Source organism: Schistocerca cancellata, chromosome 8 (genome assembly GCF_023864275.1).
Source record: "Schistocerca cancellata isolate TAMUIC-IGC-003103 chromosome 8, iqSchCanc2.1, whole genome shotgun sequence".
Lineage (NCBI taxonomy): Eukaryota > Metazoa > Arthropoda > Insecta > Orthoptera > Acrididae > Schistocerca > Schistocerca cancellata.
Window position 1 is genome coordinate 360,226,605 of NC_064633.1, and position 15,732 is coordinate 360,242,336.

Genomic DNA, 15,732 nt, shown 5'->3' on the forward strand with positions numbered 1-15,732 from the left:
CAAATAGTGCGCGTCGTAAAACAACTCACGACAGAGCATGAGAGTTTTTAGTCACTGAAGTAAAAAATACTGACAGCACTCTTAACACAGACAGTGGCCCACAGTTCATTGTGGTGTGGGGTCAAGCGATGGCGAGTTTGAAGCGAGTGCATCGAATGTCGAGTCAACATATGCCCATATATGGTGACATCGCAGTCACCACTGACTTGTTTGCTAGCTGGAGCATAAATGAGCGTATCAACAGCCATTCTACCGGACCATAGCTAAGGCTTACTTGGCCGAAAGCTCAGGGCATTTAACCACTTGGCGAGAACAGTATATTCAGTGTTACTGTCGAGAAATTCTGAATTCTTGCACGCAGAATCTGTTTTGAAAGACAACGAATTTTCTTCACATCAGATTAGCACAGCTTTGAGGAGGAAGAAGCGCGACCGCTCACAAGGTCAACTCGATAAGGAGCTGCTCAAGTGGAGTGAGTTCCTCCCCATATGTGAGCAATATTTCATCTAAATTAGGCAGAATCGTAACGAAATATTGTGTTAAAATAGTCTTCCGGCGTTCTAAAAACACCTATGGTCTTCTCGGCACGGTAAAGGATAATCTGGATTTCCGGAATGCTGGAGTCTAGAGAATACCATGTCAATATCGCAAGGCCAACATTGGTCGGACCACACACATAATTCATAAAAGGTGCGCAGAACATTATTACCACATTTGCCGTTCGCAGCTCAGTAAGTCAGCCATAGTCGAGCATTGTAACTCCATAGGACATTCATGGATTTTTCGGTCACAAAAATCTTGCCTATCCCCCCCTCCCATGAGATATTCCGGAAATCAATTATGGAGAAATCCTTGGAGACATTACGTTAATGCATAAGTTCGTAGCGTTTTCCATAAGTTCAACAGATACACATAACATAGAATGTAGTCACCAATGACATATTAGACTGATCAGTACGTACTATACACTGCTATTCTCTCATTTACTCTAACATCTTTGTTCTCAAAAAACAGACTTACTAAGAATGTGATTATTCTTCACCGTTTATAACATTCTGCCAACGCTGCGCTAAGTTTTCGATTATGCGACTATACATATCACATGGTTTTGAGGTGAAGAACTCTAGTCATGTTCGGAGTGCATTTTCATCCGGAAAGGAGGTTCCTTGAAGCTTGTTTGACAGAGAGCAGAACATCTGAAAATCTGAGGGCGCAAGGTCAGTTGAATAAAGTGGGTGCGGAATGACTTACTAATACAACTCCTTTATAGTGCCTTTCGTCAGCCTAGGCGAATGTGGGCGGGCTTTATCGTGAAGTAGCATCACTTCACACAGTCTTGCTGGTCGCTGTTCTTGGACTGCGGCTGCAATCCATCTCAGTTGATGACAGTGCATGTCAGCAATGATGGTTACACCTCGGGGGAGCAATTCATAGTACACCACACAGTCGCTGTTCCACCAGATGCTGCCGGCCGTTGTGGCCGAGCGGTTCTAGGCGCTTCAGTCCGGAACCGCGCTGCTCCTACGGTCGCAGGTTCGAATCCTGCCTCGGGCATGGATGTGTGTGATGTCCTTAGGTTAGTTAGGTTTAAGTAGTTCTAAGTCTAGGGGACTGATGACCTCAGACGTTAAATCCCATAGTGCTTAGAGCCATTTGAACCACCAGATGTATAGCATTATCTTTTGTGGACGCGCGCAGGTCTTTGTTTGGGGTGTTGCTGTTGCTGCTTTGTTTGGGTTCAACCATTCCTTTCTTCTCCTTATCTTAGCATAAGACCATTATTTCTCGTCACAGGTGATAACACAGTACAGGAATAGTCGGTGTTGTTCACGAGCCAGTAGATGACGGGCAAGCGGGGATACACATATGGCCACCAACTGATTTTTGTGATTTTGGCTTATAGCAAGTGGTACCCATACACCTGTTTTTGAACCTTCTCCATTGCATCCAAATGTGACGATGGTCACACTTCATCGCATTTGTCAGTTCTCGAGTGCACTGACATGGATCACTGTGGATTAATGCCTTTAAACAATTTTCATCAAATACTGAAGGTCTTACTGAACATGGGTAGTCAGTAATGTCAAAATGATCTTCCTTAAAATGAGAAAACCATTTCCTTGCTGTGTCCACTGTCACTATCCACATACACGGTGCAAATGGTTCTGGCTCTCTTACCTGGTGTCCCCAATCTGTCGAACTCAAACAGTAGAATATGTAGGAAATATTTTCCACTAGGTACTCCATTTTCTAGTGTCCACAGTTCCACTCATTATATCCAGATGACAAAACGATAATATGTAAACTCAGATGGCAACAGTTAACTACAAATAAAAAATGACAATAGATAAATAAGCCCACAGCAACAGTAATACCAACATGCAAAAACGCTATAAAATTATGCACCAATCTAATACTTTTGAAAGAAGATCTTATTAATCGTGACAGCGGCTTTCAAATTGACAGGCGTTTTCTATGACACCTTCAGGAAGACAAAATTTTACACTTAATGACACGTCAAGCGAAAATTAATATTATTATTTCGACAACTGAGTTAGAACTCTGCGGGTGTATTGTTCCGCAGAAGGCGCGCATTAAGTGTCACCGTTGCACAAGTGGCTGCGCCCCTCAGATGGAGAAATGTTTGACAAAGGGTGCTAAAAATGTCACAGGCCGTTCATGCTGCAGCAACCTACACACTTGCATCATTGTGCCAATAGTGACGTGTATCATTAGTCTACAGTGTAAAACTCACTTGAAGATGGCTGAAAGGTTGTCACCTGAAATAACGTGGTAGGCTGTCGATGTCATCTGGTTGCAAGCCCGAAACCTCATGGAATGTTGATTAAAGATGATCGAAAATTGACATCTTGGTTTTACGGGTCTTCCATGACTGTATGTAAAGTGGAAGCAGCGAAAAACGTTTTTCAGGCGTTTTGGACAATAGATTTGAGTTTTGGCAAGACTGGATACCCGTGAAGAGGGTTTTATACACAAGCTTTGTGTATCAAGTAAGAAGTACACATAACACAACAGGCTGCTTACCACACAGGTACAACCCCTCTCCTGGTGCTTCTCAGATCCGTGCAGCACCCTCTAGATGATACTCAAAATGCCGGACCTCTTCTTCCTTCTGTGTTACATCCTTCAGCGCACTGTATACATACGCAGATAGTGCGAACAGCTACCCATACTGAGCGCTGTCAACCATGGACTACAGTGCTTCTATCTTGTACTAGTAGGCACGAAAATCCCTCCACTGACATGCACTAAAACATAACGCGCCACGGGCAATCAGACAATACTGAACCAGCAGTTAGATAGTTCAGTTCAGTGTTGCAGCCAACTGAATACAGTAGTCTAAAGGCTATCTTCCGACTTACCAGTCGCTATTTCGTGAGAACCAGGAGCATTAACAGAATGCCTGCACAGTTATTACCAACTACACTCCTGGAAATGTAAAAAAGAACACATTGACACCGGTGTGTCAGACCCACCATACTAGCTCCGGACACTGCGAGAGGGCTGTACAAGCAATGATCACACGCACGGCACAGCGGACACACCAGGAACCGCGGTGTTGGCCGTCGAATGGCGCTAGCTGCGCAGCATTTGTGCACCGCCGCCGTCAGTGTCAGCCAGTTTGCCGTGGCATACGGAGCTCCATCGCAGTCTTTAACACTGGTAGCATGCCGCGACAGCGTGGACGTGAATCGTATGTGCAGTTGACGGACTTTGAGCGGGGGCGCATAGTGGGCGTGCGGGAGGCCGGGTGGACGTACCGCCGAATTGCTCAACACGTGGGGCGTGAGGTCTCCACAGTACATCGATGTTGTCGCCAGTGGTCGGCGGAAGGTGCACGTGCCCGTCGACCTGGGACCGGACCGCAGCGACGCACGGATGCACGCCAAGACCGTAGGATCCTACGCAGTGCCGTAGGGGACCGCACCGCCACTTCCCAGCAAATTAGGGACACTGTTGCTCCTGGGGTATCGGCGAGGACCATTCGCAACCGTCTCCATGAAGCTGGGCTACGGTCCCGCAAACCGTTAGGCCGTCTTCCGCTCACGCCCCAACATCGTGCAGGCCGCCTCCAGTGGTGTCGCGACAGGCGTGAATGGAGGAATGAATGGAGACGTGTCGTCTTCAGCGATGAGAGTCGCTTCTGCCTTGGTGCCAATGATGGTCGTATGCGTGTTTGGCGCCGTGCAGGTGAGCGCCACAATCAGGACTGCATACGACCGAGGCACTGTGGGGAGCGATCTCCTACACTGGCCGTACACCACTGGTGATCGTCGAGGGGACACTGAATAGTGCACGGTACATCCAAACCGTCATCGAACCCATCGTTCTACCATTCCTAGACCGGCAAGGGAACTTGCTGTTCCAACAGGACAATGCACGTCCGCATGTATCCCGTGCCACCCAACGTGCTCTAGAAGGTGTAAGTCAACTACCCTGGCCAGCAAGATCTCCGGATCTGTCCCCCATTGAGCATGTTTGGAACTGGATGAAGCGTCGTCTCACGCGGTCTGCACGTCCAGCACGAACACTGGTCCAACTGAGGCGCCAGGTGGAAATGGCATGGCAAGCCGTTCCACAGGACTACATCCAGCATCTCTACGATCGTCTCCATGGGAGAATAGCAGCCTGCATTGCTACGAAAGGTGGATATACACTGTACTAGTGCCGACATTGTGCATGCTCTGTTGCCTGTGTCTATGTGCCTGTGGTTCTGTCAGTGTGATCATGTGATGTATCTGACCCCAGGAATGTGTCAATAAAGCTTCCCCTTCCAGGGACAATGAATTCACGGTGTTCTTATTTCAATTTCCAGGAGTGTATAATGAGAATCTGCCGACGGCCTCGCCGCAGTGGTAGCACCTATTCCCGTCAGGTCACCAAAGTTAAGCGCTGTCGCGATTGGCTAGCACTGGGTGCATCATCGTCCGGGTATGCCGAGTGTTGTTGGCAAGCAGGGTGCACGTAGCCCTTGTGAGGCCAATTGAGGAGCTACTTCACTGAGAAGTAGCGGCCCCGGTTACGAAAACTGACAACGGCAAGAAGAGCGATTTGCTGACCACATGCCCCCCAGTATCTGCATCCGGTGACGCCTACGGGCTGAGGATGACACGGCGGCCGGTCGGTGCCATTGGACCTTCAAGGGCTGTTCGGACAGTGTTTGTTTGTTTTATAGCGACATTATCAGAGATTGCCAAGAGACAAAAAAGTTATTTACACATCACTCTGTTAGGCCAGAACATCAATTGCCACACGTTGAACTGTACCAAGTCAAGTACCATTTACAACATACTCTTAACGAATGTTATTTGTTATTAGTTATTTTACTGCCGAATTTCTGTTGTAGGGCCGCTCTGTCAAACAAGTACTTGATCAACAAGTGTGCAATCAGACGCCTTTAACGGAGAACGTTATTTTGAAAATTTCAAAACATCAACCTCTTTTTTTTCATTGAAATGTTCTCTGGGATATCTACTTTACTGTAGTGCTCATTCCACATTCGCCAGAAACTCCTTTATGAAGTTACAACGCAATTTCTGGTAAAGTGTCTCCGAAAGCCATTCATAGTGGGGAAAAAATCGTCGACATTGCGGCCCATGTGGCAGCGTGTCATTTCAACGACGTCGTGACAGGCATAACGGAATTATGAACATGCTCGAACTTGAGATCGCGCCATCCTATTAGAAGTTCCGCGCAAAGCGGACGAAAACAGTATCGAGCGAGCAGAGCAGCGGATGACAGAAGCTGCCAAAGAGGCCCACATGACCACCATGGTCACGAAGAAGATGGAGAACATCTTTTTGGATCTGTATGGATTGCTGTATGGTCCTGGGATCGCTGACTAGAGGTATTTTTAATTTAACAAAAAAAACGTTAGCCAAAACTTTAATTGCGTTTTTCTCCAAATCGCATTTTTCAAATTGGCGAGGAACATAAATTGAGAATTTTGAACAGAATTTGATCCTGGCATTCAATTAGGTTGGTGCATAAGTCCTTAGTGTTTTTTGTTTGCACGTTGGTATTCCAGTTACTGTAGGTTCATTTATCGATTGTCGTTTTTACTTGTATTTCACTGTTGCTGTCAGAGTTTACACATAGTCAATTTGTCATCTGGAGGTAGTAAGTGGGACTGTGAATGCTAGAAAATGGAGTACCAAGTGAAGAAATCGGAACACTTCCGACGTCTTCTTCAGTTCGTGTTCAGCAAAGGAATGACAGCAGCGGAGGCAGTCAGAAACATTTTCGCCGTGTTCGGGATAATGCACGGAGAGAAAATCGTTTTCTCATTTTAAGGACGATCGTGTTCATATTACCGACATTTATTATCATAATGCATATTTATATACGATGTGGCGTTCCATTAGGTATATAAAAACATGCTCGTATTCTAAGGCAACGTTGTGTCAAATTTTCAAAGCAATCGGTCAAGGACTTTCGGAAATAAACGATTTTGAACAAACGAACATTGACGTTTTTGTTTATATAGATTGCGGACAACCACCTTCGCTTACTGGCACTTGTCCTGTTGCCCTTCCATGAAGACCCAAGAGAAAGGGTTTATTTCTGAGTGGAGCTGCAAGTAAAAGACATTTGTAAAAGGTACCCTCTCCATACAGTAACGTACCTCGTCAAAGATTTCAGGAATTACTGCAACCAATCGCCGTTGTTTCTTCAATTTTTATTATTTATTATTTTATTCTTATTTATTATTTTATCATTTATTAAAAACTGAAGAAAAACGGCGATTTATTGCAGTAATTCCTGAAACCTTTATTAAGATAGTCTCAGTGTTCCAAATCCAGAATGGATAAAAGTTTAACGTACCTCGTTGTCGAAGTCCCAGGGCACGTAGGAGAACTGAATGGCCGGCATGAAGACGTTGGCCTGCAGCCAGCGTATGAAGAGTTCCTTGGTGAGCACGTCGCTGCCGTAGCCGTTGCCGCCCACCATGTCTGGCAGGACGAAGGGGTAGCCAACCAGGTTCATCTGCAGCAGCGTCGTCACCAGCGTCGGCAGCCCGTTGTCGAAGCCCCACCTGCTGTCCTTGTCGAGCATGCGCACGTAGACCGGCAGCTGCTGCGTCCGCTCGGCTACGCGCACCTCTATCGTGGAGCCGAACTGCGAGACCGTCCTCAGGTAGTCTTCAGTGAACTGCACCGGGCTCAGGTCTAAGGGTTCGATGTCGGGCAGCTGTGGCAGCCAGCTGGTCTCACCCGCGTCAAACTTGAACGAGTCGATCCCCGTCTCGTTTTTTAGTGCCTAGAAAGGAACATGAACGAATGTGACAGTCACACAGGAACGTCAGGCTGACAAACTGCACAAGTAAAATGTATTCAGATATCTAATTCCATATTTAAAATCGTCGGACTGACAAATCACTCAAGTGAAATGTATTCAGATATGTAATGCCACATTAAAAATCATTTACAATATGGATAAAATAATGTATACTTTGTAAGTAGGCAGTTAAGGTTTTAATGTTGGTGACGCCACGTAGCACTCTGTATTAAAATCGCTGACTGCGCTGTCTGCAGTCTGTTCAAAAATGGTTCAAATGACTCTGAGCACTATGGGAGTTAACTTCTGAGGTCATCAGTCCCCTAGAACTTAGAACTACTTAAACCTAACTAACCTAAGGACATCACACACGTCCATGCCCGAGGCAGGATTCGAACCTGCGACCGTAGCGGTCGTGCGGTTCCAGGCTGTAGCGCCTAGAACCGCTCGGCCACCCCGGCCGGCGTGCAGTCTGTGGCTGGTTGGACTCATTGTTGGATTATTCGCTAGTTTAGTGTTGGCCAATTGGATGTGAAAAGCGCGTAACGTTGGGCAGTTAGAGGTGGGCCGCCAGCAGTGGTGGACGTGAGGAGAGAGATGCCAGAGTTTTTAGATGTTAATATGAGCGGACGATCTGGACGTGTGTCCGTCAGAAAAAGGAAATTTGTCAAAATAGATGTTACGAATTTATACATATAGTTTATGACTTTTGAACACTATTAAGGTAAATACATTGTTAGTTCTCCATCAAAATCTTTCATGTGCTAAGTATATGCCTAATATTTTACTTAGCTGGCAGTATTGGCGCTCGCAGTATTGCAGTAGTTCGAGTAACGAAGATTTTTGTGAGGTAAGTGATTCATGAAGGGTATAGGTTATTGTTAGACAGGGCTATTCTTTTGGTAGGGATAATTCAAAATGTTCAAATGTGTGTGAAATCTTATGGGACTTCGCTGCTAAGGTCATCAGTCCCTAAGCTTACACACTACCTAACCTAAATTAACCAAGGAGAAACACACACACCTATGCCCGAGGGAGGACTCGAACCTCCGCCGGGACCAGCCGCACAGTCCATGACTGCAGCGCCTTAGACCGCTAGGCTAATCCCGCGCGGCAGTACGGATTATTAAAAGATTGCTTTGTGCTAAAATACTGTGTGTCAGTTTAGAAATGATCAGAATAAGTAAAGAGAAAACTGTCTGAGTACGTTCAATTTTACTCATCTATTTCAGTATCAAATAACGTAGAAGTTTACCAACACAGTCTTTATTTACATTCAAAGGGTAAGTTTCAACTTTAAGACGAAAAAAAGAAACGATGTACCACTAAAGAATTATCTGAATGCGGCGGAAGTCGGTAGATGTGATTTACATGTAAAACCAAACAGATAAGCACAATTTCAGAAAAAATTGGATGATTTGTTCAAGAGAAACAGATTCGCAAACGAGCAAGTCAGTAACGCTGGTCCACCTCTGGCGCTTATAAAAGTAATTATTCGACTTTCCATAGATTGATAGGATTGTTGGATGCCCTCCTAAGGGATATCGTGCCAGATTCTGTCCAGGTGGTGAGTTAGATCGTCCAGATCCCGAGCTGGTTGGAGGACCGTCCATAATGTTTCAAATGTCCTCAATTGAGGAGAGATCCGGCGAATATGCTGGTCAAGGTAAGGTTTGGCAAGCACGAAGTCAAGCAGTAGACACTCTCTCCGTATGGCGAGTGAGTATTATGTAAGCACAAGATAGCTTGCCGTGAAGGGTAACAAAACGGGGCACCGAAAATCTTCGACGTGCTGCTGTGTTGTAAGGATGTCGCGGATGACAGCCAAAGGGGTACTGCAATGAAATGACAGTCCATACCATCACCCGTGGTTGTCGGGGCACATGGCAGGTGACAGTCAGCTTGTATCCCACTGCTGGACGAAGCATCTCTAGACACGTTTTCGCTGGTCATCGGAGCTCAGACTGAAGCGAGAATCATCACTGAAGACTATTCTACATCAGTTAATGAGACTTCAGGCCGAAAACGTGTCTGGAACCTAGGAGACGGCGGTGGGGTACCGACCCCAAAGTCGCACGCCATACGGCCCGACTTCCAGTAATTATGGTTTGGGGAGCGATTTCATTTCGTAGTAGGACCTCTTTGGTCCTCATCCACGGCACCCTCACAGCACAGCGTTACGTAGATAATAGTCTACGCCCCGTTATGTTGCCCTTTATGGCAAGCCATTTTGGGCTTACATTCCACTAAGATAATGCCCGCTCGCACATGGTGAGAGTTTATGCCACCTGTCTTCTTACTTTCTAAACCCTATTATAGCCAGCAAGGTCGCCGGGTCTCTCCCCGGATGAGAACATCTGTAGCGTTATTGGTACGACCTCCAATCATCTCGGAATTTCGGCGAAATAACGCTTGAGTCGGACATAATTTGGTACAGTATCCATTAGAAGGACATCCAAGCCTCTTTTAATTAGTGACAAACCGAATAGCAGTTTGCATAGGGGCCAGAGGTGGACCAACGCGTTATTGACTTGCCCAATTTGAGAAGCTCCGCCGCCCGGAGTGGCCGAGCGGTTAAAGGCGCTACAGTCTGGAACCGCACGACCGCTACGGTCGCAGGTTCGAATCCTGCCTCGGGCATGGATGTGTGTGATGTCCTTAGGTTAGTTAGGTTTAAGTAGTTCTAAGTTCTAGGGGACTTATGACCACAGCAGTTGAGTCCAATAGTGCTCAGAGCCATTTGAACCATTTTTTTGAGAAGCTCCTTCTGTTCAATAAACATCCACTTTCTCTGAAACTGCAATCATGTAACTATTAGAATCCGATTCGAATAATTCTAGAGACGAACAATAAAGCCTTAGAAGCATCAGCTGAGATTTCCTTTGTAAATATGGCTCTACAAGACAACGACTCAGTGAACAGTAAAATAAATGAAAGGAAAATGAAAATGACGTGGAGTGGTTTTGGTAAACTGGGCAATGCACTACTGGCCATTAAAACTGCTACACCTAGAAGAAATGCTGATGATAAATGGGTATTTATTGGACAAATATATTATACTGGAACTGACATGTGATTATTGTTGTGGTTGGCAGGAGAGCCAACACCGTGTTACTAGAGGAGGCCGAAAGGCACGCGTTTTAGCTCACGCAGGCTGGCGTGAGGTCTGGAACAGGACAAGCAAATTAGAATTTAGAAAAACGGACGTAGCTGGTGGAATACTTAACTTTAATCCATTAACGATGAACGTCGCTCTTGACGGTACATGATTCACAATATCAATAGTAACTGAATATGGCGCCTTGCTAGGTCGTAGCAAATGACGTAGCTGAAGAATATGCTAAACTATCCTCTCGGCAAATGAGAGCGTATTTTGTCAGTGAACCATCGCTAGCAAAGTCGGTTGTACAACTGCGGCGAGTGCTAGCAAGTCTCTCTAGACCTGTCGCGTGGCGGCGCTCGGTCTGCAATCACTGATAGTGGCGACACGCGGTTCCGACGTTTACTAACGGACCGCGCCCGATTTGAAGGCTACCATCTAGCAAGTGTGGTGTCTGGCGGTGACACCACAATTACATTTTCACGCAATTTGGGTGCACAGATCCTGACAAATCAGTACCCAGAACAACCACCTCAGGCCGTAATAACGGCCTTGATACGCTTGGGCACTGAGTCAAACAGAGCTTGGATGGCGTGTACAGGTACAGCCGCCCGTGCAGCTTCAACACGATACCACAGTTCATCAAGAGTAGTGACTGGCGTATTGTGACGAGCCAGTTGCACGGCCACCAGATGTTTTCAATTGGTGAGAGATCTGGAAACTGTGATGGCCAGGGCAGCAGTTGAACATTTTCTGTATCCAGAAAGGCCCGTACAGGACCTGCAACATGCGGTCGTGCATTATCCTGTTGAAATGTAGGGTTTCGCAGGGATCGAATGAAGGGTAGAGCCAATGGTGGTAACACATCTGAAATGTAGCGTCCACTGTTCAAAGTGCTGTCAATGCGAACAAGAAGTGACCGAGACGTGTAACCAATGGCACCCCATTCCTTGTTGTCGTCCCGTCCTTAGTGTGCAATTTGAAGATGTGAGTGTCGCCCTTGCTATAGCATGTGTTATTTTCATATTTCAGAGTTCGTATTCTGAGCATCATCCCCCTGTCGGGGGTTCGAGTCGTCCCTCGGGCATGGGTGTGTGTGTTGTCCTTAGTATAAGTTAGTTTAAGTTAGATTAAGTTGTGTGTAAGCTTAGGGACCGATGACCTCAGCAGTTTGGTCCCATAAGACCTTACCACAGATTTCCCCAAATTTCTGAGCAGCACTCATTCATCTGGCTGTTTGTTCGCCTTGGTTACAGATTTCATTGGCTTATTTCTCTTGTTAATTTGAACGTGCGCGTTGCACAGATGACGAACTCTGATTTTGTTATTCTTTTAGTTTTTCTAACAATGCCAATCATAGGCCAATATAATTAACTTCTTCATTTCATGTTAATTTTACGTGTTTTTATTTGCCGGTCGGTGTGGCCGCGCGGTTTTAGACGCTTCAGTCTGGAACCGCGCGACAGCTACGGTCGCAGGTTCGAATCCTGCCTCGGATATGGATGTGTGTGATGTCCTTAGGTTAGTTAGGTTAAATAGTTCTAAGTTCTATGAGACTGATGACCTCAGATGTTAAGTCCCATAGTGCTCAGAGCCATTTGAACCATTTGGATGTTGCTTAGCGTGCAGTTTTTTATTGTGGTGACGAATAGTTTTCAAGCAAAGGCTTTTATTTCCGTGCTCAAACCGTTACCACTGCAGATTGTTTTCATATTCAAGGAACAGTTAGTGACAAGATCTTTGCATAAATGTAAAAAGAGAAAGGAGAAAAAGTTATAATTCAATCAGTTATCAAGAAATAACAGTATCTTTAGAAAAACTAGCCTATATAATAATCCAACATTCATTTTTACAACAATTATAACAATTTATCTATTTCTAGGCTTGAATTATAGCAACTCTTTATTTTAGAATTAGTAAAAGTATTGTCGAATAATTAATAAGGAAAGTAAATTTATTGCTATTGAAGACGCTGTTTCCTAATAATGTTAGCAGTCATTGTCTAGCAGCTATATTTGTGGCTGATCGTACTGCTAATGTTTCTGAGTCCTAACAAAAGAAACAACCCTTCCTGAAAACAGTTATACATCTACAGAAGTTGATACACTACTGGCCATTAAAAGTGCTGCAGCAACAAGAATGCAGATGATAAACGGGTATTCATTGGACAAATATATTATACTAGAACTGACATGTGATTCCATTTACACGCAATTTGGGTGCATCCTCTGGCCGTAACAACGGCCTTGATACGCCTGGGAATAGAATCAAACAGAGCCTGGATGGCGTGTACAGGTACAGCTGCCCATGCAGCATCAAGATACCACAGTTCATCAAGAGTAGTGACTGGTGTATTGTGACGATCCAGTTGCTCGGCCACCATTGACCACATGTTTTCAATTGGTGAGAGATCTGGAGAATGTGCTGGCCAGGGCAGCAGTCGAACATTTTCTGTATCCAGAAAGGCCCGTACAGGACCTGCAAAATGCGGTCGTGCATTATCCTGTTGAAATGTAGGGTTTCGCAGGGATCAAATGAAGGGTAGAGCCATGGATCGTAACACAACTGAGATGTAACGTCCACTGTTCAAAGTGCCGTCAATGCAAACAAGAGGTGACCGAGACGTGTAACCAATTGCACCCCATACCATCACGCCGCGTGATCACGCCAGTATGTCGATGACGAATACACGCTTCCAATGTGCGTTCACCGCGATGACGCCAAACACGGATGCGCCCATCATGATGCTGTAAACATAACCTGGATTCATCCGAAAAAATGACGTTTTGCCATTCATGCACCCAGGTTCGTCGCTAAGTACACCATCGCAGGCGCTCCTGTCTGTAATGCAGCGTAAAGGGTAACCGCAGCCATAGTCTCCGAGCTGATAGTCCATGCTGCTGCAAACGTCGTCGAACTGTTCGTGCAGATGGTTGCCATGCAAACGTCCCCATCTGTTGACTCAAGGATCGAGACGTGCCTGCACGATCCGTTACAGCCATGCGGATAAGATGCCTGTCATCTCGACTGCTAGTGAAACGAGGCCATTGGGATCCAGCACGGCGTTCCGTATTAACCTCCTGAACCCACCGATTCCATATTCAGCTAACAGTCATTGGATCTCTACCCACACGAGCAGCAATGTCGTGATACGATAAACCGCAATCGCGATAGGCTATAATCTGACCTTTATCAAAGTCGGAAACGTGATGGTACGCATTTCTCCTCCTTACGCGAGGCATCACAACAACGTTTCACCAGGCAACGCCGGTCAACTGCTGTTTGGGTATGAGAAATCGGTTGGAAACTTCCCTAGTGTCAGCACGTTGTAGGTGTCGCCACCGGCGCCAACCTTGTTTGAATGCTCCGAAAAGCTAATCATTTTCATATGACAGCACTTCTTCCTGTCGGTTAAATTTCGCTTCTGTAGCACGTCATCTTTGTGGTGTAGCAATTTTAATGGCTAGTAGTGTACTATGGTTTTGTTGGTCTCACTAATGCAGTATGTAATACTAACTGCTTCCAACAAATATAATCACAACCGTTTATATATGTTACCAACAACGTACAAGCAGAGAGTATACGAAAACTTTGGGCGAGACTGCATATGAGGACCACACACGCTTACTGAAATCATCTATCTGTACGATTTGGTGCAAAGTGATTCTAATTCCCGGAAAAGATTCGCACCGTTATTGCCTCCTTTTTCTCTTTCATTTCCTGTTTTGACTCATTGATGATAAAACTATACCTGTGACTTTCCTCTTATTAGTGTGAATATGACTTCCATAAAACGCGGAAAAATCATTTTGGTGTTTCCTAATCTTTCTGGTACCTACTGCAGTTACACGATACAGTCACATTAAGGTGATCACAGTCTATCAGTCTATGTTACAGCAGGTGACACAGCACTAGCAATGGAGGGTATACAAAGCGTGTCGGGGGAGGGTGGGGTGTGGGGAGGGTGGCGACAGTGTGCAGTCGTTGTCATAATGCGGCTCAAATGGCTCTAAGCACTATGGGACTTAACATCAGAACAAAGCACGTCATTTTCAATGGAGAGAAGTCTTCCGAAGTAAGAGTGATTTCAGGTGTGCCGCAGGGGAGTGTCGTAGGACCGTTGCTATTCACAATATACATAAATGATCTTGTGGATGACATCGGAAGTTCACTGAGGCTTTTTGCAGATGATGCTGTGGTGTATCGAGAGGTTGTAACAATGGAAAATTGTACTGAAATGCAGGAGGATCTGCAGATAATTGACGCATGGTGCAGAAAATGGCAATTGAATCTCAATGTAGACGAGTGTATGTGCTGCGACCACATAGAAAGAAAGATCCCTTATCATTTAGCTACAATATAGCAGGTCAGCAACTGGAAGCAGTTGTTGTTGCTGTTGTGGTCTTCAGTCCTGAGACTGGTTTGATGCAGCTCTCCATGCTATTCTATTATGTGCAAGCTTCTTCATCTCCCAGTACCTACTGCAGCCTACATCCTTCTGAATCTGCTTCGTGTATTCATCTCTTGGTCTCCCTCTACGATTTTTCCCTCCACGCTGCCCTCCAATACTAAATTGGTGATCCCTCGATGTCTCAGAACATGTCCTACCAACCGATCCCTTCTTCTAGTCAAGTTAATTCCATAAATTATCTGGGAGTACGGATTAGGAGTGATTTAAAATGGAATGATCACATAAAGTTGATCGTCGGTAAAGCAGATGCCAGACTGAGATTCATTGGAAGAATCCTAAGGAAATGCAACCCGGGGACAAAGGAAATAGGTTACAGTACGCTTGTGCGCCCACTACTTGAATACTGCTCAGCAGCGTGGGATCCGTACCAGTCCGTACCAGATAGGGTTGATAGAAGAGATAGAGAAGATCCAACGGAGAGCAGCGCGCATCGTTACATGATCATTTAGTAATCGCGAAAGCGTTACGGAGATGATAGATAAACTTCAGTGGAAGACTCTGCAGGAGAGACGCTCAGTAGCTCGGTATGGGCTTTTGTTGAAGTTTCGAGAACATACCTTCACCGAAGAGTCTGGCAGTATATTGTTCCCTCTTACGTATATCTCGCGAAGAGACCATGAGGATAAAATTGGAGAAATTAGAACCCACATAAAGGCATACCGACAATCCTTCTTTCCACTAACAATACGAGACTGGAATAGAAGTGAGAACCGATAGAGGTACTCAAGGTACCCTCCGCCACACACCGTCAGGTGGCTTGCGGAGTATGGATGTAGATGTAGATCTGAGGTCATCAGTCCCCAGTCGTAATGCGGAACTGGAGCAATTTATCTGACGTCCTAAAGGGCACAACCATTGACTA

At 45.6% G+C, this 15,732-nt stretch overlaps 1 protein-coding gene across 1 annotated transcript in view; it reads right to left on the reverse strand.

Annotated features, from left to right (window-relative positions):
* The window catches only part of LOC126094814 (myogenesis-regulating glycosidase-like), a 70,780-nt gene that overhangs the window by 13,598 nt on the left and 41,450 nt on the right, over positions 1–15,732 (reverse strand). Inside the window, exon 4 of the mRNA XM_049909386.1 lies at positions 6,847–7,281. Within this exon, the coding sequence (XP_049765343.1) occupies positions 6,847–7,281 (435 nt within the window). The remainder of the gene's footprint in view (positions 1–6,846; positions 7,282–15,732) is intronic.